The 27730-nt window shown below is 37.6% G+C and overlaps 3 protein-coding genes across 4 annotated transcripts; all 3 read right to left on the bottom strand.

The window, feature by feature from the left end:
- Window positions 1-719: 719 nt before the first annotated feature.
- On the bottom strand, window positions 720-5377 carry LOC132173805 (protein JOKA2). 2 transcript variants are annotated; one of them, XM_059585414.1, is made up of 8 exons: window positions 5272-5377; window positions 5081-5177; window positions 2708-3909; window positions 2491-2614; window positions 2162-2404; window positions 1901-2050; window positions 1193-1795; window positions 720-1065 (listed from the first exon to the last, which is right to left on the bottom strand). In XM_059585414.1, the coding sequence occupies exons 2-8, from the start codon at window positions 5102-5104 to the stop codon at window positions 967-969; spliced, it is 2445 nt and encodes an 814-aa protein (XP_059441397.1). In that variant the 5' UTR covers window positions 5105-5177; window positions 5272-5377; the 3' UTR covers window positions 720-966. The 2 variants fall into 2 exon arrangements, with proteins under 2 accessions (XP_059441397.1, XP_059441396.1); XM_059585413.1 differs by having other exon boundaries at window positions 5081-5361.
- Window positions 5378-12676: 7299 nt separating this feature from the next.
- On the bottom strand, window positions 12677-17284 carry LOC132175501 (plant intracellular Ras-group-related LRR protein 1-like). The gene is made up of 3 exons (XM_059587473.1): window positions 16381-17284; window positions 13744-13910; window positions 12677-13627 (listed from the first exon to the last, which is right to left on the bottom strand). Exons 1-3 carry the CDS (start codon window positions 17146-17148, stop codon window positions 12988-12990), a joined length of 1575 nt encoding a protein of 524 aa, XP_059443456.1. The 5' UTR covers window positions 17149-17284; the 3' UTR covers window positions 12677-12987.
- Window positions 17285-18269: 985 nt separating this feature from the next.
- LOC132173311 (C2 and GRAM domain-containing protein At5g50170) lies at window positions 18270-25275 on the bottom strand. Its single transcript, XM_059584768.1, has 9 exons — window positions 24761-25275; window positions 22345-23556; window positions 22036-22218; window positions 21653-21936; window positions 21339-21455; window positions 20008-20270; window positions 19745-19919; window positions 18748-19020; window positions 18270-18627 (listed from the first exon to the last, which is right to left on the bottom strand). The coding sequence occupies exons 1-9, from the start codon at window positions 25107-25109 to the stop codon at window positions 18415-18417; spliced, it is 3069 nt and encodes a 1022-aa protein (XP_059440751.1). The 5' UTR covers window positions 25110-25275; the 3' UTR covers window positions 18270-18414.
- Window positions 25276-27730: the final 2455 nt, after the last annotated feature.

Raw genomic sequence — 27730 nt, 5'->3', positions numbered from 1 at the left:
TTCATTCTTCTTAGGAAGGAAGAGCATTCCATTTCCATTTCCAATTACCATAGTACGGTTTCTAAATTTTTCCTTTCCACCAAACCAAACTAGTTTTTCTAGAATATTAAAAGCAGTCCATAGAGGGCTCAGGGCTAGGTAGAGTGAAGTTACTTCGGTTTTATCTTTCACTAAAATTCTTTTGACTATTCGTGTTGAAGAATTCAATCATATTTTCTCTCTACGTATCTTTGATCACTAGATTCTCTGCGTATCTTGGCGAGGAACTTGATCATGTTTTTCCTTCAAAACGTGTTGGGTCGTATGTTTTTTGTCTTCTAACTCGATAATTGTTCCTTGGTTTGTCAAGTTCGAAATGGACGAAATCGGAATGATTGATTATATGCCACTTTTCCCTGCTGGAAATTACATTCTACATGCTTCTTCATCGTTGTCAACGTGCTTTGGAGGGTATTTTGTAATTTTAATTTGAAAAAAATATTCCGATACAATGTAAAAGATTTGTTTTTAAAACAGAAAAAAAAAAAAAAAAACAAAACAAAAGACATCAAGGGCCCAACAAATGAGAAGTTTCATCCACATAATTGGCAATTGCACAAAGGAAATTAGCATGCTGCATCCTTTTGTCAGTCCATCTGTCTTGGTACCTTCAAAGTTAAAAACCCTTTATTAACCCCACGTCTGTGATTTTATAATTCACAGCTCATAATGTAGACATAAAAGATAAACACCATTGCTATAATATAACATAATATATTCAGAACACAAAGTTTCATATACATTGAAGACTAGAAACAGATATCACGTCAGTTTTTTTAGGATTCCAAAACACACGCCAGGATCAATGTTTCCCCCTAGAAAAGGAAACCATCCTAATGCAACAAAAAGGCTTTCATCTAGCAGTGCATTTATTTATAATATTAACATCTTTTCAGTTATATATACTACTAGAAACAGAGCCTTCAACTAAGCCTTCTCCCCACTGATGAGATCCATGACAACACGCTTGATACTCCCGTTGTTCTTCTTCAGCAGCCTCTTGTTTGTATCATTATCACAAAAACCCTACACCCACACAAACCACAATTACTATCATTACAAGCAAAGACGGGAGAAAAGGCTAAAAAAAAAGAAAATGGAAACGAGAAAACTAACGATTAAAACTTCTTCATGCTTTCCAAAAAAGACTTACCATCTCCTGCAACTCTTCAAGGATGGGATCCCACTCAGAAACACCACAGAGATGATCCACAGACTGCTCCAAATTGTACTCGTTTATCCTCAGGATTTCCTTGTTCAGATCAACCTGTTTGAAACCCATCTCCTCGAGTTCCTTAAGGAGGGTCTCCTCAACAGCAGCATTCTTTGCAACGGCTCCTTGAGCTGATGATGTTGGCCCAACCACAACAACGGATGGCACCAGGGTAGGTGCTGTAGGAGTGGGGGGGTGTGCATTTGATGGTGCCTGGGTGGGCAATGCCGGAGCAACCTCGGAGAGATCAACAATGGGGTACGACACAGCCTCTGGTGCTGCAGATGAAGAGATGCCTTGGCCAACGAGTAAAGCATCATTTATCGGAAAATTCAGATCATGGTCCTTTCTAGGCTGCTCGTCAACCACTGGTTTCATTGGTTCTGTGCCAGCGTTCGAGTTGCCAGGCTGGAGAAGTTCACCATCAGGTTGAACATTCACACCTGTAATTTCAGGGCCTTTAGACCCACAGTTGACAGGGGGGAGATTTAAGTTCAAATCTTCAAGGCTAACACAAAATGAGTCCTTCAAGGAAGCATCAACCTGAATTTATTATTGAGAAAAAAAGTAAAGAAAAAAGAGATTATTAAATTATCAAAGCATATATACATTCAGAAAACAAAAGCAATGCATCTAACACTAGGTTACCTGGATAAGAACCCAAACACGTTGCCCAAACTTCTGACCGGATGGAGAAGCCATCCTCCAGTATGACATGTATCGACCAGGAGATGCAGGTGCTGTGAAGTCAACTGCAATGTCAAGCTCCTTGTCCACGGGAACACCATTAGAAGGAATCTGGCAACAGGTTGAAAGGGTTGATTAAGAAAAAACTCACAAAATCTCAGGAAAGACATAATGTTAAGGCATGTACATTAGATGAATTAGCATATATTGTCACACGCTCACCTCTAAGTCAACTGAAGGTGCATCACTATATCGATCTCCTCCAATCCAGACAAGTTGAGTTCCTCTTGGCCATGTTAAACTTCCACTATTGCGCATCCGCCATATCTTAGTAAATGGGGTAGATGGGGCCATAATAGTACCATCGATCACATTAACATCAAGAATGAAGCGACTGTCAAGCCTAGGACGACTTCTATACAGATCATGTGGCAATACAGGGGCTCCAGCCCAAGGAGAGTTCACCTGAGGGTTCAAATGAAAATGAAAGAAAATAAGTTGGTAAACAAAAGAGATAGAAAGAGAAGCAAACAGATAAAGAATCTACACACTTGCTCATGTAATCCCCTGAGAGACCGTGCATGTCGAAAAGGCATAGGGCGGTCCATTCTAGTGTATTCAGTCTCATTACCCATTTCTGAGAAGCAAATACTGCAAAGGTCAAAATCTTCTTTCCTGCATTGGAATTTTCAACTTTAGCTTCAACAATGAGGTTCCTGAAAAAGCTTCAATAACAAGTGAACAACAGAGCAAAAATAATTTCCTTACACTTTGGACTTGTACCGAGGTCCAACAATGGGATGAACCCCACAGCCATCACATTGTATACCCTTGTGGAACATGCCGCCCATCGACGCAGTGTGACTATGGCTCCTTTTAAATGGATGGTTAGCAAAAGGAATTGAAGATCCATTTACCATGGGTATGCCAGCAAATGGACACTGACTCATAGGATTACCACTTAAATTAGCAATCGGGCTAGGCCTTGTAGGAATAGACGAACTTGCCGATGCATCACAACCAAAAGACTTGAAACCGTTGCCGTGCTTAGTGACTCTGCAACCGTCCTTGTTGACTTTCCAGGGGTCTCCAGCAGGAACATTTGATACAACTGGTGCAAACTTCACAAGTTTGACACCTGACAGATTAGAATCACTGGGAGGGAAATTCAAATCAACAGAAGCAGGAAGCGAGGTCACCGGTGCCCCAACACTCACTGTCACGTTTCCCGTGTTCACATCACAACTGTTTTTGGTTGCTGGGTCAACAAATTCAGACTTTGGCATCACATCTTCCATGTCTCCATCCTTTGCAGCATTTGAACCACGAGCAACATCCTGTGTGCATGAAGATTCTGCACCAGCATGGGTGTGGGAATCCACATTCATGTAGGACTGTCCTATCTTCAACAAGAAGTCAAGCAGATCAGCAGGCACAGGACTGGAGGCAGCTTTAGAAGCCATGTCAAGACAAAGCTTCGACAGTGGTTCACGTAGTGGCTGTGGCACTGGAAGAGGTTCAACACCACCAGATTCACCAGCTTTAACATTTGGAAATGGATGCTGGGCTTCAGGAGAAAGTTGTTCACGAAGTGCCTGCGGCACAGACTTCATAACTTTAACAACACCATTTTTAATATTTGAAAATGGTTGCTGGACGTAAGGAGACCTCAATGGGGTAGAACTTCCACTTGAACCACCATATGGTTTACCAGCATTGTCATTGCTCAGTTGTACCTCAATCCTCAAGAATTTCAGATCCTGACTCATCATATCACGCATATCCTCATCATCAACAAGTGTTACAACATCACCATCTTCATCCAAGTAAGTTAGGGTAAAATCAGTATCAGCAGGGAAATTGAAAAGACTAAGGATCTTTGCCCTCAATCCAGCCATGTCGAGATCCAGTCCTCCATTTAGAGGATCAAGAGGAACAGTAAAGCGCCTCAAAGTATCTTCAAATTTAACCTGCCACAAGCCCAATACTGGTCAACATTTTTTCCTTTTTCTTTTACAGTTCTTTATCACTTGTAATGATAATAAAATAAGATTCCGAGCCTTTACCCCACAATATTTACATTTAAAAGGCACCAGAATAATGATCAGTGAAATTTTTAGGCCTATTAACCAAATTTTACTTGCATTTCAAGCACGGGCTATGTTTAATCTGTAAAACCTCAAACCTGAAATCAACTACTAAGTTTGAAGCACGGGCTCCATTCAAAGTGTGACATTTCAAAATATTAACTGACATGAAACCACACCAATTAGGTATAGCCATAGCAATATATTCACATGTTTGATAATTAGAACGCGAACCCTATTTGAAATTATTTTTATTTGGTGCCAAAAGTAAATCAGCAGGAAGCTTCATAAATTGTACGGTCTACAAAACAGGTCAACTGGTCCCAGTATATGAATAAGCAGTGTCAGCAAGCTAATTACAGTAACAATTGTCTCGATCTAAAACTAAAGCACTGAAACAAGCAAACATAGCATCTTCCAACCAATGACACTATCGAATACCAAATTCATAAAAACCAGAAAACGCTTAGAGCTCACAGAATGTTGCGCAAACAACCAAATACCAGTCTTGACTCCAAAACCGAATCATTCGTAGATTTGAGATTAAAAAAAATATATATTGTAATAATAACGAAACCCTAATTATCCCTTTTTCCACGGACAATTTCCCATAACCCCAAGTATAAATTCAACATTCAGTTACCTAATTCCTTATTTTTCCCTCAATTTCCGATTTTCAGCAACCATGCAAAACAAAACGAAAAATCCAACAAGAAAATCCGTACAGTTTCATCAGGAAGCAAAGCAAAATAAATAATCAGTTTTGTTTCCCACGTTAAAGTCAATTTCTTTCCGACGTTTTATGAGTGACCAAACAAAGAATAATAATGTAAAACAAGCAAGAACATTCGAAAATCAGCCTCAATTACATGCAGATCAAAAACTAAATTCACAATCCAACCCTTTTCTCAGCAACCAAACGGATTAAAAGATATCCCCACCCCCAACAAACCCATAATAAAACACAACAAATCATCCCGATTTCCCAACCTTGTCTCAGCACCTAAACCCAAAACAAAAACAAAAAAGGAGCAAAAGTTTCTAAAAACCCCACCTTGATCACCTTCCCGAACTCCATAGTAGCTCCGAAACAGCGTCCCGGTTAGCCGCAAAAGTGGAACTATTAACTCGCAATCCACGTATTCCTAACCCTAATTCGACAAATCAAAGAACAAATCAAGAACCGTTAAATGTCTACGCTGTTACTTAGGAGAGAATCGGAGAAAGAAACGAGTATTGGGTTACTCTGAGTGCTTTCAGCGTTCCCGTAAGCCGCTATTAGCCCCCCCGTTTCTCGGTCCCTTTCTTTTATAGCCTGCGTACGTATATCGGTGGCTTGGGGGATAAGAAATTATTATTTTTATTTAATGCGAAAATAAATTTATTTGACTTTTTTCGTTTTCTTTCTCGCTAAGGCAAACCAAACTGCGGAACTGGAACGCTGATCTTATCGTGATGTTCTATTAGTGGGACCATTATATCGAACGTGGCACGATTTCATTGGCTTAGGAGAATTAGTATTTTTTTGATGAAAAAGAAAGATTGTGTGGCACGATGTGGAGGTGTAGGATTTATGAGGTGGAGTTGAGAGCAGTGGATTTTACTTCAACATGGGGATTATCGCCCAAGGAACTGTTGGTGTGCATTGAGAAACCGTGACCGTAGGATGATCTTTGAAATAAGAGAAAGTGAGATGTGAGAATTTAATCATGATTTTTGATCAGCGGGACCATTGCAACACGTATTGTCATACGTGGCGGGAGAGAGGTGGAGGATTTGACGTATATGAAACGTGGCAGGGTTGAGGTGGAGGAGTCGTGTGGTGGATTTTTACTGCAGCATGGGAATGATCGCCGAGGAACTGTTGGTGTGCATTGAGAAACCATGACCGTAGGATGGTGGTCCTTGAACTAAGAGTTTCTGAGATCTGAGAACATTTATTAATCGTGATTTTTCTCTACCAGTGGGGCCATTGCAAATTTACAACACGTATATCAAACGTGGCGGGCTGTCATTGGTTAGTATTGGTTAACAATCGTGATTGACTGTGCCACGATGTGTGCATTGAGAAACCTTGACCGTAGGATGGTCTTTGAACTAAGAGATAGTGAGATTGAGAACATTTATTTGGTATTTTAATCGTGGTTTTTTACCAGTGGGTCCGGGACCATTGCAAATTTGCAACATGTATACCTGGCGGGATTTCATTGGTTGGGGAGAATAATAGTTTTCTTGATAAGAGGAAGATTGATTGTTGGAGGTGGAAGATTTGTCAGGTCAAAATATTCTTTTAGTCATATTAAACAATGTTTTTGTCTCATTAAAAAAGAAAAAAGAAAAAAATATTTCTTACATATAACTAACTAAATATTATCCTATTCCAAGTTGGGAGTAGTGAATTTTAATGCAACTTTTAGGTATTTAATACGCTGGTTTAATATAAACTTAATGTGAAATTAATGAATTAGAGTTGTAGAGTTTGACTTTTTTAATTAAAATATATTAAGTTATGATTGATTTATAAGGTTTTATACTTATACGTCGATACAACTTGAACTTGATATGTGGCATTTATGATTAACAATTTTTAATACAATTCGCAAACCTAATACCGACCCAATACAAAATTAATAGACTAAAGTTGATAAAATTGACCCTAACCCGTTAAATTAAGAAAGTCTAATTATAATTGGAACTTGAAAGCTATTGGAAGGTGAGGAATGTTTGTATGCATTATTACGATTTAGCAAACATAAAAATAAAAATAAACAACTCTTCTCACTATATTTCTTTTCACTTTTTTATCACAACAATACGCTTTTTCAAATAAAACACAAAATTTGTCTTGAAAAGGTTTATCAGAGTATCTAAATAAATTTTGAATTGCTCGACCACCTACCCAAGCATATAAGTCTATACAAATTTTAAATTGCTCGACCACCTACCCGAGCAGATAGGTCTATACAAGCTCTCTCACATTATTTATCCAAATCACTAATAATTCATACAAAGAATTATTGTAAATCTCAATCCTTATTTTAGGTATCATTTGTTATCCGTTGGTAGACTTGTGAGATTACACAAAACAATTGCTTATACAATATGTAAATGAATGATGATTAACTGGGAATCTCATTCAAAAGAGTGGGCAACATAGAGAAATCTAAAACAGTACGACCTTAGCTGGGGGGGGGGTGGGGGAGGAAATTAAGCAATCTTACATGTATTTCTCAATTGACTGTCAATTTACAAAATTCTCAACAACAAAAAAAGAAGGTTATTCAGCCTCTTTAATGCGAAACATGGCCATGAGGCTCACAATTGTTGCACAAACCACGGCAAGCAGGCCTCTTTCTCTGAGCACAACCTTGACCAACTGCACTGCAACATCGGCAGTGATCTCCCTCCCATGTTGAGCAAGCACACGCCGACGCTTTCCAGCAAAGGCTAGCAGCACCAGCACTGTGATCCATGCCACCATGGTGGCACGGGCAGCCGCTATTACCAATGTTGCCACCAAAGCTACTCCCGCTAAAGCCAGCATCCACACGTAGAGGGCTGAACGTCCGGTAACCGGCCGGTCGGTGCAAGATAAGAAGATACAGAAGGTTACAAAGAGAGAGAGCAACAACGTTGCTGTTGTTGTTGCTGTTTTGGTTCTGGACAGGTTCATGTTTGTTGAAGGTGATCTCACGAAATGAATTAGGTGGGGAAGAAGAAAATGGAAGAGAAGGAGAAGATGAAGCTGCTTTGTGAGTCTTTATTATATGATAGATGATAATTGATGCTTGGGGATTGGAACTGGAAAGAAATTTGGTAGCCATGTGCTGCACATGGGGAGGTTGGCCGGGAGGTACGGCCTTTAGTAATTTAGGAGCTGTGCAAAGTGGGTATCTTAAAATAATGTCAACCACTATTTGTACACTTTTGTAATGGATATAGTGGGATTTGGCTTAAATACTCTAAAGAATAACTACAATGCTAAAACAAACTTTTTCAACGGTCTAAATTTAATTCTACTTTAGCTTTTTTTTATGAAAATTTTGATATTAAATTTGAACCGTTGAAAAAAACCATAGCAATCGAAATCCTGGATAATGAATAGGAGTAGGAATATTCTTACAGTCAAAAGTTGGAAGGATCGGTATCCTTGCAGTCTCCCTTAGCATATTGCAGAGTTATCCTGCAATTGTTAGAGGCCCTTGACAAGGCCTACATGTCCAGATAAATGCTCAAGCACTTACTCGAACAAGTGGGCCCAGGTGGCCATGAAGTACTGAAATTGTAACAATGCATAAAACCCTCCTATACCACAATCACTCTAAAAACTATCAAATTTTACCTTCCCAACTAATTAGGGGTGTATGTGCCTTCTCTTTTTTTTTTTTGGCAGGGTAGATGTGCTTTCTACTTGTACGGTTAACTCGCAATACTGGGAGAAGGTAGTGCAAAAGCCTCCATAAAATATACTGCATATGGGGACATCACTGCCATCCTGATCCTTGGTCCAACTAAACAATGGATGATGTAAAGAGCTATGCTCAACAGTGTCTGTAACCGAAGTTTACAAGTGCAGGCTATCACAAGTAAAATTTCTATTATCGTGCAGAAAAATAAAATGGGTTGATTGTTGTTTTTCCGCTAAGAAGTTGAGCAATAGAGTGAAACATAAAGTCATATTAAATTAACTAAGCTAAATTAATTAAAATAGAGTTAAAAGAAAATTTAATATGAAAAGCACTAGGGCTTCAAACTTCAAAGATCCACCTGACATTGTTTTACGACCGTGTTCTTGAGATATTTTTTAACTCGACTAGGTTAGAGAATCAACTCTCCTAATCAGAAGCTACAACAATTAAGCACTAACCAAATGTAAAATAAATTAAGCTTAGGTTGTTTAATACTTTGAATCCAATAACAGGTCACAAGATAAATTAGGCATTCAATATATTCTCGAATCATAACAAATCAACCAAAGTATACATTTGATATATCCAAAAAATTATAATGAATCATAAATCCTTATTAACATATAATTTTTCTCAAAACAAAAACCATTCCAGAGCAATCAAAATCTATGAAGAGCATTCATTAATCACCTAAAGAGCATATAATTGAACATGGGTTGGTTGAAAATTTGATTTCAATGACATGTGACAAGAGAGACTAAGAATTTATTATATTCTCAAATCAAAACAAATCAAAGAAGGTAAGAATTTGAAATATCCAAAAATCATAACGAACCAAAAACTTGTCAATATGAAATTTTTCTCAAACTAAAATCATTCCTAAAATTCAATCATTAATCTAGGAAGAACATCCAAAACATTCCAAGAACACATTAAAAATACTAAGCTTCACCTCTAACCCTAACTAGAAAATCAGTCACTCATAATTATGAGAACAAACTCATAATCAAAGTGCTAGACATTAATTAAACATAACAATGTAACAAATATGAAAGAAAAAAAAAACGTTCACTGTGATGGCCCAAGAGAACCCGTAAAAAGCCATTATCAACAGTGCCCCCTCACCTTAAACCCTACAATTCATAACATAACCTTGTTTATAGAACTTTTTTGATCTACACTTTACACAAATTAAGAACGAGGCTATACTGTCCAGAATTTTATTTGCTGGACAGCTCTCCTCCCCTCCCCTCCCATTTAAAGTCCCCAAACTCTACTAGATGCTAAGCTGTCCAAGATTAAAATCTCTGGACAGCTCTTGGTTTCCTTTTTTCTTTATATCCAATTCCATAACAAATCACATACTAACCAAACTAAGATATATTTATACCTTAAAGGTCAAAGACTAACTAGCATATTAAAAATAAAACCAATATGATCTTGACATCCACTACACCACTTAGAAACTTGTAAATTGCTGTAATCACCAATATTTTAACAGAAAAATTAACTCTAAACCTCATCCAACTTTAAACGAGAAGACCATGCCTCACCTCACTAAAAATTTCAGCAACGTTATATCATATAAATTTTCCAATAGCATTTAAATCCATCAAAACGCTCATACAAGATTAAATAACAAAACTATCTAGTTTATATGTTAAAGGGTGATGAATACACCATCTTTCTTTTTATTGAGCCACTAAATCCCCTTTTTATTTATGACTGAATTTACATTCTTAAGTCCAATTGTCTTTTGTCCATGTCCAAATAAAATGTCCTTTGTCCATGTCCAGGTAATATGCCCATTGTCTAGTGTCCAAGAAAATATGTCCATTGTCCGAAGTCCAAGTAAATATGTCCATTTTCTGGTGTCCAGGTAAACATGTCCATATCCAGTGTCCCATTGAAATTATGAGGGTCCCAATAGTTGGTAGGTCTAGGTTGTATTAAATTCCTCAACGACTTTAATTATTTAGAAGCCATAGTAGCTCTATTCCATTTTAAAGAATAAGGTTACAAACCCAAAGGCACCAGCAAATTCCTCCATTTATCCTTCTATTAAAATCAACCAAGCAGCAAGCATAAACCATCCAGATTTCTATTCATGAAATTTGTACACTTCAATAACTTAAAACATTCTCAAGGAATTTAAGCAACCAATGGCAATTTCTATGAAATCTTAATCACCATATACCAGTTGGACAAACCCTCCAAAAACAAAGGAGCACAAAAGTTAATCTAATTCCTTTGTGATTTTGAGCTTGCAATCATCTACTACCAAATAGGTATTAGTTTGACTTATACTGTAACCATCTTATCATAAATGGTATGCTATAACTTAAAAACAATAAAGCCACTCACATGAATCTTTCGGTTTACAATTCAACAATCCACAGCTCTCTGAAAATTTAGCTCCATGATCATCGTCCAAAAGGAAATCACCCAACTCACAATTCATCAATCACAGCCCCTGACTCGGACAAGTACCTGAAAATTTATCATAGAGATGACAAAATAAGACAACCCCAATCCATACTTCTTCGGCCAGCACCCAAAAAAAAACAGCCAACCGAAATCCTCCAGAAATTTTAGCAAGTACTGCCCATCAAGAACAAATTATTGAAATCTAAAACAAAAGAAGCCAAACACTCCAAATTTGCTCGAATTTCGGCCAATACAGAGAACACCAACCCAACACCTCCTTCTCCTACAATCGATCAAGCCACCCAAAATTTTCCATTCGTCAATCGGCCAATATCCAGAAGATTAAACAAACATAACTACCTCAACCAAAAGGGAGCCGTAATCTCATGGGTAACATTGAAAGCCGAATTTGAAACAACCCAAACAGTGTAGAGAAAATTTTCGGTTTACAACCTAAGCTCTCAAAGTTTTTAGGAATTTTGGCTAAATCATCATTAAGTGGGTATAACCGAAAACCATCAATGCATACTAACCCATAATTTTTTCCTCAACAATCAATCAATCAATATGACAGAGCAAAGGAAAGAAAACATGAAGAGATTTTCGGGTAAGGAAAACCCATGAGAAGATAAAACAGAGAGGGAATTTGAGCGTATACCTTGTGTTGTAACCATGAAAAATATCCTTCCAAGCCCTCTTTGGTCTGTTCTCTCTCTCTCTCTCTCTCGATTTCCCTGGTTTTTTTGAAAAGAGGAGCACACTGTTTTTTTAATCTGTCAATCTGCCGGCACTATCATACGTTTCAGCTGGACAGTTTTGCAGTCATACTCATGCAAGGTATGCTGATTTTTCTGTTGCCGTGCGTTGTTCTATTTGATTTGGTGCCCTTTCTAATCAGAATTTAGTACTTATGCACAAGTATTTTTTTTTAACTGTTAACATTTAATTTCAAAATTTTTTATAAGAAATACCGTTAATAACGTTACAACACACTCGCTGTAATTTTATACATTTTTTTAAAGCTATGTACACAACTATCTTCTTTTATAAATTTAATAAATTAATCACTAGATTTGTAAATTCATGTTAACTCTAAACAAATTCAATAGTGAATTCATTTCCTTATTATAGAGATGGATAAAAGATAATTGGAAGAAGAAAAAAATTATCATTTCTTATTCTTTTTTTACACTACCTAAGCCAATTGCGCTCTTTATTCCCATATATTTGCTACTTAATATTTGGTTGTCAAATCCCTTGTTATCACACTTGAATACTTAATTTCATGAGCACTGCCACGCATTTGGATCTTCTCTAGTCCTTGTTATTGTAGAAGTATAATTGTCCTCAAAAAATATTTTGAACAATTATGCCCCTACATTAACAACAAAATTATGCCCCTGCATTAACAAAGACTGAATCCCCTCCGGTCCAAATGGACCAGAGACGATCCCAATCCCACCACCACAGCCCTAATTGAGGCACCTAAGTTCAGCTCTAGCATGCCCAATTAATGGGCTGTTTTATACCTCCAAAAAATAATAATAATAATAATAATAATTGAATGGTTAATTGTGAAAATTCAGCAAGTGTAATCCTAGAATATTTTGGGTCCTGCACAAGTGTACATCCCCTTTTATTATGCAGAATATCTAATCAAAATTTCAGCAACTCTCTCCATTGATAAAATAAATTCCATTTTTAGCCCGGTCGACCCTATTTTACAAATTCAACCTTAAATGGGTCAAAAATCCATTTTATTAAGTTCTTTGACAAATCCCCAACATTATAGGCCTTGGCCCAAAGATTTGATCCATAATTAATTTTCCACAATCCTCTTATTATCAGTTAATCAAGAGTTGGGGTAACACACCAAATTTAGTGAATGTACAACTATAAGCGATTAATTTTCCTACAAAAAAAAAGAAAAAAAAAAAAAAACTCATTCCGCAAACAATTGGATTGGAAAAAGAACAAAATTGTAAGATATTCAATACCCTCAAGCTTGAATGGACGCAGTAGAAAACAGCAAGTATGCTGCAGCAGCTGAAAACCGTCTCTTTGATGTTCATCAGCTTGGCATTGTTGGAAAAGAAAGTGAACAACTTGAAATGATTTACCAGCGTCATAGTTGCTGATCAAGATAAGGGTCTCTAGGAGATCCCCTGGGAGATGCCAAATATTCCGAAACACCTGAAACGTAACCTTTCAACCAGGAGGTGCTGCGAGTCAACCATCCGCTGGTCTGTCCCTGTTCTTGCATCTCAAGCATGCTCATCCTTTCTTCCTCCGCCAGTATCTCAAACCACCTCTTAGCCATGAAAACTTTGACAGCTTCGACGCCTTCATTCACAACCTCCATTGGGGGGATCACAAGAGGATTTTGGTCCATGTTGAGTTTGGTCAAATTGTCGAGCCGACCAAATGTTTCAGGAAGAGCATGAATTTGATTGTTGCTGAGATCAAGTTCCCTGAGGTTGGTCAAATCACCAATGGTGTCAGGGAGTTCCTTCAGGTCACTGAAATTACTGCTTAGATTCAGAATTTCAAGATTAGTCAATCTTCCAATCGCATGTGGAAGACCATGGAGCTCATTGAAGTGAGCATCCAGATAGCGCAAAGACTTCATCTCACATATAGAAGAGGGAAGGTAACGAATCTTGTTCAATTGCATTGAAAGCTTCTGTAGATTTACTAATTCCAAACCAATGTTTGTCGGCAAATAGGTCAGGTTGTTGAAGCTCACATCTAACTCCACCAATGACCTGAATGATAGCAAGAGACAGAACTAAACATTCCCCCCAAAAAAACAAAACAAAACAAAATAAAACAGGGAAAAGAATGTGGCACTCTTTTTTCTTTTTTGGTTAATGATAATTACCAGCAATGACAGATGGAGTCAGGAAGGGCAGCTAGCTTGTTTCCTGAGATATTCAGAATTTTCAATTTTTGCAACAAGCCAATCGAGTCGGGAAATGACTCCAAAAGATTAGAAGAGACATTAAACTCCTCAAGATTTTCTAGCCCGGCTATTGAGTCAGGGATGACCTGTTACTTTCACACACAAGTTAATTGTATAAAAGGCAAAATATGACAAGCCAAACACCCAGTGAGTGAACTAATACTTGCCCAATCATGATAAGAGAAAAAAATAAATAAATAAAGCAAAGAGAAGTCTATGTGCAAAATAAAGATAATTAATGTCCAGCAAATTTGAGTGCAAATTTCAGGGGTATAAATGTAATACATGTTCCCATTATTTATCAAATTTCACAAAGAAAACAACTTATAGAAATCAAAAATAGGAAGTTTATCAGCGATGAAATAATGCATTAATAAGCTTCAACACAGGCATCAAGAAGAAATAATTGTTCTATAGCTAACATAAATGAATGCCAATTCTAACAATTTTGGCAAAAGAATGGTTATTTTAACAATTTTAGATGGCCCCCATAACAAAAATCTTAATTCATAAACGTTGTTGGATTTGAAGTGTGAGACACTGTTAAACGACACAACAGTATGATAGGCTTCTCTAATATTTGTTTAGATGAATAATAATTTATTGATAAAATAAAAGCAAAACCCTCGTAAACAAAAAGTATACAAGAGACACAAACACTACAAGCGTCTAAAATCTAAAAAGGAATTAAGATTTAAGAGATTCGAAGATGAGAAATTTGGAACAAAGAGTACTACAACCCAATCCAAGAGAGACCTCAAAAACAAAGATTTTAAATAAAGCATGTTGGACTCATAATCTTCAAAGAGACACTGATTCCTTTCTCTCCAAATGTTCCACATAAGGAATGCAAGAATACCGTTCTAGATAGCCTCTTTGAGATGACCCCTCCCTTGAATCTTCCAAGAGTGAAGCAGCTCTTGGATGTCACTCAGCATAGCCCTTGAAACTTCAACCATGTTAAGAACCAAGTCCCAAAGATCAATGGTGTCCTCACAATGAAGGTGAAAGTGATTAACGGTCTCCTCACTCTTTTTGCATAGGCAACAACAATTTACAAGAGTGAAACCGGGCCTTTCTAAGATTATTGTGAGGATCTACCCAAAGCCACCATCCGTGTAAAGAAAGCCATGAGAGGCAAGGCCCAAACCTTCCAAACACTTTTCAAAGGGAACAAACAAGGCTCTTTAGACTATAAAGGTTTATAATAATAGCTCTTCACTTCAAAGCAATGATTGCTAGCTGGGGCCCACAACATGCTATCATTCTTCCCCAAATATGTTTTTGAGAAGTATAATAAATTAAGAAATGAGTCGAGAGATTCCAATTCCCAATCCTAGACTGCCTCAGTGAAATTCGAATTCCAATGGGTAGAAGTGCCGGAGGAATCCAAGTAATCCGACACCAAGGCCTATATGTCAGGAGCTATCGAATAAAATTCGAGGAATGAAGACTTAAAGAGCAGTTGATCCACACCATACATCATGCTAGAAACGGATACAGGAAAGGTCCCCAACCTTGAATGAAACACAATTCCCCCAGCCATTCCTAATATTCTTCCAAAGGTACAGCCCGTAGCGCCCTAGAGCTTCCTCTGAACAACATCCCCCTCTCTGGACCTTCTCAACAATCACTTGTCTCCAAAGGGAATTCTCATCTTGCACGAATCTCCAAAGCTATTTCCCCAACAGAGCTTTGTTGAAAAACATGAGATTTTTAACTCCCAATCCTCCACTAGAAGCTGAGGAGCAAATAGTCTTCCAGTTTACTAGATAAAACTTAGGCTTAGCTCCTGGTCCATCCCAAAAAACAAAATCTCTTTGAAGACGCTCCAATTTCCTAGCTATGCTAGCTGGTAAAGGAAAAAGGAGCAAGAAATACATCGATAAATTGGATAATGTACTCTTAATTAGAGCAAGGCGACCACCCAGAGACAAGTTTATATTCTTTCAACTAGCCAATCTTTTTTTTTCCATTTTCTCAACTATCTCATCCTAAATCACTTTTGACCTCAAAGCACCTAGGAGAAGACACAAATATTTCATAGGTAGAGAAGAGACTCTACAATGGAGAATTTTTTTAAAACTAGTAAACGATTCATTAAAAACTAGAGGGCGCATCCAAGCACACAGGAAGTATACAATAAAATCACCTAATGAGCAAAAGAAAAGAGGTCCAAAAAGTCATGAAAACTAGAAATATGACAACAATCATAGGCAACCATCCACTACAAAAGGGTATAAAAAAAGAAGGCCTTTAGCTCTGCCACCATCCTCTCACTCTCTTCAAAGCTCCGATCATTTCTTTCTCTCAGTATACACCACATCATTCAGAGCAGAATAATAGAATGTTGATTCGATGATACCCCACCCATTTAATTTGAAATGAAAGGTTGTGACTTGAGGAATCTATATAATAGAATGCCCGGGAAACTCTAGGCGATCTTAATCCAGGAATTTGCATAGCTCAAACCCATAGAGCTAAGGATTACAGCTATATTAACTAATCATATTAAAAGAAAATTAGAACTTAAAACACACAATTAAATGGAATTACCTCAAGTTGATTACCCGAAACGTTAAGCACAACCAGGCTCCGAATCCGCCCGAACGCCTCGGGCAAGAACCGCAACCTCCGACCCGATAAGTCGACCCGCTCCAACCCCTGCCCGGTCGCCTCCTGCAATATCCCAACCACGTCCTCATTAAGCTCCTCCTTCTCCGCCTCCGGGGCCCCCTCCTTGCCCGCATCCCCCGGCGACGCCTCGGCCGAATCGTAGATCTTCACGAGGCGCTCCTCGGCCTCCTTGAGAAGCCTCTCGTACGCGTCGTGCATCTCGTCGAGCTGCACCACCGCCTTATAGACCTGCCTCTCCTTCTCCGCCGTTTGCCTGCACTCGCTCTCGCGCTCCGCCAGATGCGCTCGCCACTGGAGGCGGTCCACGTCCGGCGGCCGCGGCGAGCGCACGATCTCCTCCAGCTGCTTCCCCAGGTTGGCCTCTATCTCAACGAGCTTGGCCCGGGCCTTGTCGACGGTCTCGTGGTCCGGCCGGGGGCCGAGGGTCCGGAGCACTGACCTTGTCTGGGCCACGTCGGTTACGGCCCAGGTCATCGAGGCGAGAACTCTTTGGTTTGCCAGGTGCGGCATGTCGTCCTCTATTTGGGCCCAGGCCTGGCCCGAGGAGGAAGATGGATCGGACGGTGGTTTTACCGGTGGCTGTTCGATGTCGATTTCGGAGTTGTAGGAGGCCGGTTTGGGTCCGAGCGAGGGGATTCGGGCCATGACGTAGGAGAGAATCGGGTGGCTTTTCGGGTTCGGATCCATTTTCTCTCTGAGATGAGGATTTGGATTACCAGAGAGGGAGATTGAATCGATGATAGTTACTGAATACTGATCCTATGGAGTCTGGAGAATGGAATTAGTTTGTTTATTATAGTTTTGATTCTTTTGAACTGTTCAGAGCGTAACTGTCGGGAGAGTGTGGAGCATTTGAGGTGGCATCCACTTATCCAATCGGACGGTCTGGAAAAGACGAAACGGAAGGCTAGTGTTTCACATTTATAATTAGTTACAAAATAAAACAATCAAGTTCAGTAGTTTATATCAATAATTATTATTTGATTAAACAATAATTACCTTTAAATTTGAATAAATTGATATTAAAAATAAAAAAAAAATTGATGGAAGCTAATGAGTTGACCCGGCAAGGTCTCGTGAGCGTGGTTAATATCAAATCTGATCTTAAATTTATTGCTTCGGATAAACGATTGGTTGGGCCATTGAGATATGTATGGTTAGGGGGAGTAGCCAAGTTTAGGTGGTAAAGCAGGGAAATTGAAATACCCCCAGAAATAGGAAATCTGTACGATGAATCGATGATGATGGATCGATAGAACATCGGCATCGGCAAGTCTTCCATCGCCCCCACCCCACCCAAGACACCGATGGAGAGGGATTGGTGTTAAGTAGACAATGCCATGTTGAGTGCTAGCCCCACATTCTTATATTAATCAGAAAATCAATACACTGATTGAAACACTTTTAATAATAACTTCTTAGAATATCCGAAGGGTTCGGGGATCTTGTTCCACCGGTTGTTAGAATATTAATTAAATTTATTATTTTTTGTTAATTTAAGTTTATGAGATGAGTTATAATTTAATATAATATTAAAGCAGATGTCATGAGTTTAAACTATGAACATATAATTTACTCGTGTTTATTACCCGCCCGCTGCAATAAACGTCAATCCTTCCGTTGCCCACAATGACTTTGACGGGCAGAGGAGTATTGCATTGGGTTGAACTCCTAGTTTGTCAATAAGCTTTTGTTTTTCCTCCATTTTAAACTATTTTGTCAAGGATCATAGTATTACATAAACTACTCCTCTATATCCACCAACGGAACTAGAATTTTCTAATAATTTCTTATTAAAAAAAGGCCAAATGAATTTATGAACATTGAACACGACTGAAACAAAATTTCATTGAACGTGTTCTGTTTTTTGTCATATATTTGTGTATCCATTTCAATGCACTCTCAGCTGTCTACACAAAAAGCACATTGAATGGTGGCAGCTCAAGTGTTTCATCAAATGGAACTATCCCGATGGGTTGTGAAGAGAATCTCTCTCTCAACAACCTCAAATATTTCCTTCAGTCGATGCGTAAACGTCTCAGTTATGTTCCGGGTGGTCCGCTGCTGGAACTTGGTGCTTTTAAGCCAGGTGACACCAATGTAAGCATCACACTTACACGCGCCATCGGCAAGATCAGATTTCTCTATTTGGAACCTGAAGTGAACCTGCACGTAAAAGGAAATCATGCAATGAAGAAACCCAATTGGTTCCATGAAAATCCCAAGAAGATGGGACTCAAAAAGGCATAGAAAAGAAAGATAAATCTAGTTTCTTTGCCACCATACATGGAAGTGGTCACCAAATGGGACGCCATGCAGGGTCATGAATTCGTTCACAGTCCACCCTTTGCTGTCAGGGATGGGAAGTTTTTGCTGTGTGCATGTGACGTCCCCTCCAAAAACAGAGACATTGCGGTTGAACTTGTATGACAAACGCCGTTCAAAAACATCAGGCTTTACAGGTTCCCATGTTGTAGTTGCGTAATTAAGACAACCTGATTTTTCCATAATCTTATGCTCCAACTTTCCTCCATCAAACATTTTCATCAATGATTCTATCTGCACCATTGCCAAAAGAGTTCCCACACCAAAATTAACAAGTTGTTCATATTAAGTACAACACATCTTAGAGGAAACAGACAGCAGTAGCATCAATTAGAAAACGGTGAAAACCCTCTAGGGGGGAAAGAAAACGGATGCGCGTTAGCGCAACTCGATCCGTTGCTTATTGTGCTGCGGATTCAAAAAAGCTATAAAAAATTAAACATGATTCACTTTTCTTTTTGTTTTAAACAAGTAAAGCTGAAACATGCTCAAGTTCGTGCAACAGATTTATAAAGCCTTGGTAGAAAGAACATGAAGCTTGGAATTATGGGTGTAATCATTACTCCCAAATGAAAAGGGGAATTGGTCTGTGGTCCATTCACTAACAAATAAATAGGTATTTATAGGATTGTAAATTGTATGATCTTACAATTTTCTCATTAACAATTTAAGTAATTGGGTGCAAGAGCCAAATGAATCAAGAGATGGCTCGGGAAGGGATTTGTTTAAATAAATGGAAAGATAATCTACTTTTGGTACTTACCCTCTCCCATTCTATTCTTTTTTTGTTTAAAAAAAATAAGGGAAAGGACTGCTAGCAAACTGAGCAGCTCAATTCTAAGATTATGAGTGCTAATCAGAACATCTATCTACCACTCATCTGGGTTTAATTCGGTAGACCCTCTTGAATGCTTAATGAAACAATGAAATATAAAGAAGAAGAGTATTGACCACTGACATTGATGGGAAGTTCTGCACTGTAAACCTTGGACATCTTTGCATCTTCAACATCCAGAATGGGTCCAGCATCTTCAAGCATGATGGACCTCTCATCTTGATCCTCCTGCTCTTCTGCAATTTGTGTTTTCTGAACAGGGGTCAATGTTCTTGTTCTCCACAAAGCCATAATTGTTCTGTCAGTAAGTTCACATTTATAGAAATCAGCATATCATCCTAAACTGTATGAATGGGCTCAAGTGAAGTATTTCATTACACCACTACCTGGTAGCTACATTGAACGACACAAATGATTGGAAATAAAATTTAAGCCTGCCCTCTTCATCTTGAGACTTTGCATAATGCTTTTCATCGAGACCTCGACCCTTCCGTATGACTATGACCAATGAAGGGCTACCCATCGATGCAAAAGACGGAGGAATCACTTGTATATCTTCAATATCCTCCAAAAGAAGGAAAAATTTGGTTTTATGTCCAAATAAATTGGCATAAAACCCCACAATTCTTGCAGATAAAAAGAGTCGGCCCTGCACCAAAGAGTCATTCCATTTTCAAGCTATAGAGACATGGGAATAAACAGGTAGATTTTTTTAAAATAAATGAGTAAACATAAGCAGTTCGATTTGGCCACCAGAACCATCTAATGTAACAGATTTATAGTAAAATCTGTAATTTGTGAATGTTTGGATGTAATTTGGTTCAGGTGATTGCATGAGAATGAATGGGATCAGATTATTGAATGAATGAAACGGATTTGATGAAATTGGAATTGAGAATGGAAATGGACATTCGAATTTGACTAAACTGGTTATTTACAGGATAATCAAATCTCCACTTACAAACTAATTTCTCAAACAATTCAGTTAATACTTCTGGATAACTTCATTGATTTTCGTCCATGTATTTATACAACTCTACTCAACTCCCTAACTGACTTACAACAAGGCCCAACACCTTAATAGAATTTCTACCAGACTAACAGAGTAAATGGCTCATTAAAAGTAACCCTTTATAAGAAAAGCCCACTAATCCTATTAAGCTGATCAAAGGGCCCACTATCCTCATAGACCCATTACATCTAAAGTCTAAAGTAGACAAATTGGTGGAGCATTTTGGCCAAGCATAAAATTAGCCAACTGTGTTTACAGCATACTTTAAATAATCCCAAACGAGTGCCTTTGTTATTTTAATACTCAGTTAATCGATGATTTCAAAACAACAAAACTTCATTTCTATTTTTTTGGGGCATGAATAAGTTTCATGTTACATGGTTAATTTGTGCTTTATGTTTTAACCCAAACCTAGGGACTTCCAAGGAATTGGTGTACACCCCCATAGAAGTTACCATATTGTTGCCATCATCATCCATGTTTACAATTCGAATAAGCTCCATATCTGTAAACTAAATGGGATTTCTAGGCTAGCAAAAGGAACAGGAGCAATTCAAATCACCTCTATGTCTTGAGACTAGACCAACTTTAACAAGCTCATTTGTTGGCCACTCTGAGATTCCAAAAGTGGAACTTTCAGTGGTGATCTTTATAGATCATTCTTTATAAAGAAGTAAGAATTCCCATGACAAATATAACTAGCACCTGTAACGGCATCTTTCTCTTCAGGGAGCATGCAAAGTCGCTGATGAGAAACTCTTCTGGTGGCAATATAAACAGTTTCTGGAACGTTGAATTCTTGTGTGGTGATCGTAGATTCAACTGTCAATCAAGCAACAAGGTATTAGATCACCATTCTACAGGGGATGCTAAAAATAGTCGGTAAGGTAAATAGTACAATGCTAGACATCAATGGGAAAAACCATGACAACAAAACTGTTATGCATGAGTAGGTCGGAAAGACAGAAACAAGGGTGCTGGACTAGATCATTCAAAAATACTGTGAACTAAGTGCTTACCTTCTTTCCAACTTCCTTTTCCATCTTGCTCAAATACTCCCTAATCGTTTCAACCCCCTTATTGTTGTCTAAAAAAACTCTCAAATGCAATTTTGACTGAGAAGACTGAGCAAGCTTCCCCTCAAGGGGGACCCAGATATCCGCGAGTTCAGAAGATGTGTGTTTTACAAAATTGATCTCAGCATGCCCAAGTGAGGTGGCGTGGTCAAATGGACCCTCAAAATCAAAAACTTCTACATCTAAAACTGATGGTGGTTCTTCCATAGCATCAAACTCAAGAATCTCTGCATAATTGTTTCAAGGGTCAAGGAGTTAAATCTGGATTAACAGATATCAATGGAAAAATAATTCAAAACAATTTCTAAGCAGTTAAAACACCTCACCATTCCAACAAGGATCACGAGTTTGAAGCTTGACAGAGCTTGTTTTTGTTTTTCCATTGCAGGTGAAAACCACATAGGGATCTGACAACTCCACCGAATCCAACAATGCTAAGTTGATCCCTTCAATTAGAGCTATAGTAAGAACCCATCCATCACCTTGGGCTTTAACTCCATGATCTCTTCCTATAGAAATAGATTTGCAACATAAGTCAATCCTTGGACAAATTCAGAAAAGTGGAACCAAGAGTGAGTGTGTTATAGATTCAAGTCAGTTGATAAGCCCTGTGCTAAGTAGCATAACACATTTACCTCTTTGCAACCTAGCTTGTACAAAGTGTGAGATCATGTAATAAATACGTTCCAGTTGAATGACTAATATTCCACATGTGATAAGCTCCCCTAAGCTGTCTGGCAGATCAAGTCCATTAAATTCCAAGCCTTGGAGTTTGCTGGGCTCAGAGAGTAGAATATGCACTAGGACATACAAAACCATAAAAATCGCAGAGACTACAGTGAGATTCCAGAAGTATTCGGTTGCCAACTGCCAGTCTGATTGATGTTCTGTTTGCAAAGTTGCCAGCACATTATCCTTGTCGGCTAAGTAATTGGTATCCAACGTTTTAAAATTCTGAGCCAGCAAGTCGGCAAACTGGTCAAAGCTCTCCTTCAGTCCCTGTCGAACTCCTCCTTCAATCATGCCTCGCATCATAGTGTTTTGGATGAAGTTAATACCCCAGGACACTACAAGATGGGATGATTCTTCTCCTGAAGATAGCTCTGCTCCAGGCATTATCTTGTACAGCAATTCAACCTTAAATGTACTTCCATAAGGAACTTCAGGTGTACTTACACTTACCATTACCGCAAATTCCCTTCCATCTGCTCTAATATAGGTTTGCTCCTCTGTGGCTTTAACAGACTTAACTAACTTTGTTGCAGCTTTCCTGTAGGAAACAACTCGTGTTAAACATGATGTGTCTTCTGATTTCCATATCCAGGGCCCCTCTTGCACATCTGTTGTTCCCTGTAGTTCTGCCAAGTCTTTTCTGAACTGTGAATTGGGAGAAAAAAGAAATGAATTAAGATCATAGGGTGGTATTATGTATATCTGATCTAGAAGAATGCCGCCCTGCAGGTCCTCAGGCATTTTATCTTGCCCATTATCGCTTGACTGCATCATCTCCATAGCCTCTTCAAAGCTACAGCTGGAGGGCTGTTCCTCCATGCATTCCTCATAATCAGACAATGAACTCGATAAATCCAAAGAATCATCATTTCTTGAGGCTTCTTCATTCTTATTGAATATCTTATCCAGACGACTAGCAATAGCCTTCATCAAATTTTTCCCTTCTACCATCTTTCGATTTGAAGCCTTGGAGCTACATACATCCTGACATGGTACACATGGATTTTCTCGTTCTTTAGATTCCTCAATGTTGATATTAGAATGTGCACAAAGGAGGTGGTTAGTGGAAGTTTCATAGCCTTTTCCGTGAAGAGAAATGGTGAGAAGAATTTTCCCTGCATGAAAGGGGCATAGATATTACAGATTTAAATGAGAGTTCTCCAAATTAACATGCCTAAAAAATAAAGGACACCACCTTAACATCTGTAGTTAGAATTTCAATTGAAAGGCCAAACAGAACTAAGAGGAATGTAATGCCAATACGATAAGCAGCATTGTTTCAATTTAGCCTTCAATCATCATTACTTCATCAGAGTTCTCATATAGTCCATTATAAGTAATGAATCTACAAACTGCCAATTTTTGATTCACTGAATAAGACAATTGTTACAGCACTCTTCATTGTCTCAATGTACTCTATATTATTGGATGGTTAGCTACGATTATCTACAAATCAATCCTCTAAAGCAATTGTAGCATTTAGGTGCTTGGCATGAGATTTTTTCACCTAGAGCTCAAAAAGTTGCCACAATGAAGCATCAGCTACCGTGTTGGGCACGCCAACTCAACCGCAATGGAAGAAGCAACAAAATAAAATACACAATAAGTCATTTATTGAAACCTTAAAGTCTCCATAATTTAAGGACAATCAATAGAATCCTGAGCTTAGACAAGAGCCATGCACATTTTGTTGCCTCCAGATAATAAGATAATAAATTCAAATTGGGAAAGTAGAACCCTGTTCAAATGCCACAAGAGAAAAAAAATCATCTTTCCAAATCTTGAGCTAAAAAAAGAAAAACAACAACAAAAAGATGTCCAAGTGTCCCTTATATAGATGAAGTCTGCTTAATCCACAGCTCCCAAAAACCAACTGTTTTTTTCTAAATTTATTTATTTGTTCATCGCCAGTGTTAGAAAATATGATTGTAATCAGATTTGATTATAATAAAATCATTCTGATTGCATCTCATCTCCTCTCTTTTAGGAATATTTATCTTTTATCTTCACCTACCCCAATTCTCCTATAAATAGGAGTCAATTGTAATGTAATATGCTAAGAGCTTAATGTAGCCCTAGCAAGCACTTCCCTTGTATTCTTGAAGCGCTAATAGTTATACCCTTTTTCTATTATCAATGTACGATGCCATCTTATACTACAAAGAAGTTCACAAATCCCAAATAAACTGTAAAATGTAATAAAAGCAATGTATATGAAGCAAGCATGTGGCATGAATACAAGAACAGAGCCATCAAAAACACAAAAATTGGAATTAAACGTTCAAATATGAATTGACAAGCAGTGAAGGAGAGACAAACCACAATCTTTATTAATAAATTTCCCAGCTTTGGGCTTTTCAAGAGAAAACCATGTGGATGGCAAGGTCTGATTTTTCTCGGCGGCAACGGACCAGACCGGTATCCAAACCCGACCCACTAAATTTCCAGAGCCATTGAAGACGGTAGGTTCCTCAAAATGGTGAAAAACAGACACAAGAAGCTCCTCATCCGTGTCATGGACCCTGAACACAAACTCCTCATTCCAAACCGGCTGCAATGTGTTCCTGGAAATCCTAGTCTTGGACTTGTGTTTCCCAACCTTAAGCTTCACATAGGAGTCCTTCACAGGCAAGTCTTTGGCCTCCAGCACGTACACATAGAGCCTCATATCTGGAAAACTTCTTCACCTCTAATGCCTTCGAAACAGAAAACCCAAGTTCTTGAATGGGTTTTAAAGTCGAAGAGAGTGACGATTGTTGTTGCAGGGGGGAGAGAGGGACTTGTATGTGAAGCCATGAGGAAACGTGGATGTGAATGCAAAGGGACACGAAGGAAGTGAGAGGAAAATATGGAAAACTGCAGAGAAAATGGGGTCGGTTTGGGGGCTTTTATTAATTCTTCAAAACGGTTATCCACGCGGGTTCTCCGTTTGCCTCCGTTTGTTTTTGACATGTTCGCACAAAACGAAAGGGAGATTCGAATGACTTTCTTTCTTTCTTTCTTTCTTTTTATTTTTTTTTATTTTTTTTAATTGTATGGTCTTAACCGATTGAGCTACTTCTTGGGGATAAATATTCCGTTTGTTGATCCTTTAACCTTTTCTTTCACTTTTTATTATTATTATTTTATTATTTCTTTGTGTAGGCTAACAAATAATTTAGGAAACTCCACAAAATTTATCGTCAACTTTCATACGTTTTGTAAGTATTCTTAATGTCTAAAACTCTTAATCAATGATATCAAACTTTTAATTTCTTTTGATTACCTTTTTTGATTAGAATTTTTCGTTAATTCTTGTCAAATTTTTCAAAATACTCATTTTTTATTATAAAATTGTAAAGATTCCGACGTTTATATTTTTAGAAAAAAAAAAAACATATTTGTAATATTTTTGCAATATCTTTGCATTTTTTTTTTATAAAAATTGACGGAAAGTAAAATGGAGTAATCGAAATAAATTGAAAGTTCAATACTCTTAATTGAGAGTTTTAAAACTTTGGCAGTTGTGTCAAAATGAGTAGAAGTTCATGTTGACTTTCTTAAAATTTAAAATTTCTTGCATCTCTATATTACAACAACAATGGTGGTGGTTTATTGATCTTAAAAAAAAAAAATCAAAATGATTAAACATGTACTAAGTTGAGGAAAAAAAAAAATTTTTTGAGAGTTTGACTCATAAAGTTAGCAGGTAAATGCTACTATAATCACACCAAAATAAAATAGCGACAATTAGTTTTTCTTTGCCTTTTTGGGCTTATATATATATATTATCCTCTCCTTTTTTTTTTTTTCAAACCATTTGCTTTTTCTCTGTTGTTGTTCTTGTCAAGGCTGTGGATTTTACAATTCTTGTTTGTTAGGCGAGACATTTCTTTCTAGGGTTAAATACCTCATACTTCCCCTAGGGTTTGTCAACTTTATTTTTTTCTCCCTGAGGTTTCATTTTTATCACATGACTTCCTTGGGGTTTTGATAAAGGACCAATTTAGTCAATTCGTTAGTTGACCGTTAAGACTGACACGTGGACCAATCAGATGTTGACACGTGGCACCTAATTAATTTTTTTTTTAAATAAAAATAAAATAAAAGGGAAAAAACTGGGGGTGGCTCGGCCATTTCATGGGGGTGGCCAGGCCACCCCCATGGCCAAAGGCCACCCCTAAATGGCCAAGCGCCACTCCCAGTTTTTTCCTTTTTTTATTTTTATTTTTTATTTTTAAATACTTTTTTTTTTAATTTAAAAAAAAAAAATTAAATAGGTGCCACGTATCAACATCTGATTGGTCCACGTGTCAGTCTTAACGGTCAACTAACGGATGGACTAAATTGATCATTTATCAAAATTCTAGGGTGTCCTGTGATAAAAATAAAACTCCAAGAAAAAAAAAATAAAGTTTGCAAACCTAAGGGAGGTATTTAACCCTTCTTTCAATTATTCTCCCTCTATTTTTTTTTTTTTTTTTTTTTAGAACTTTGAAAAAAAATGGAATCAGGAAAAGAGGAGAAGATCATATAGGGAATGGAGTCTAGGAGGATCAATGTATCTTTTCTTCTTTGGTCTTGTATTTACCAGATTGAGGAATCAATTGGTTTTTTCTCACGTTGTTAATTTCCTTGATTTACCTAGTTTTGAGCAATTTTTTATTTTGAAATTGGGATATTCAGTAATTTTATTCCTAAAGTGAAAGATGTTTAAATACATTTGTGAATTGTTGAGCTGCAGATCCATATCTTTTTTTTTTGGCGGTTCAAATTTGTATTTTGTTATATTTTAATACTATATATGGTGACATGTCTTCTATAAATTTTAAATAAATTTTTAAATTTTAATTCAGACGATAAAAATAGCTTCTTACTACTTCAAAAAGAGAAAATCTTGATACAAAATTGTGATTTGTAGATTGAGTTTCTAATTATAAGAGTCTTATTCTCAAAACATACAAAATAAGGTGGCATGGTTGGGCCACCCCAATTGCCAATAAGGAAAAAATAAATAAAAAATAATAATAATAATAGGTTTGACTCTTAGGACTGGCCGAACTACCCTTGAGGGCCATATTATATATATATATATATATATTATTTTTTATTTATTCTTAAAATATTAAATAATATTTTAGTATTTTTAAATGAGTGGGAAACGTGACGTTTTTATGACCCCTATGGCCATCCTCACCATCAATTGGATTATTTCCGGTCCATGGTGATCCTATTCCATGACTAGGGTAGTTGTGAGAAGTCCTCTTTTTTAGGGCGGCCTCGAGCCACCCCTCTATTAAAGACAACTAA

This window comes from Corylus avellana, chromosome ca3 (assembly GCF_901000735.1).
Source record: "Corylus avellana chromosome ca3, CavTom2PMs-1.0".
NCBI lineage: Eukaryota > Viridiplantae > Streptophyta > Magnoliopsida > Fagales > Betulaceae > Corylus > Corylus avellana.
Note: the sequence above shows the minus strand (reverse complement) of the source record. Positions and strands in the feature narration are given on the sequence as shown.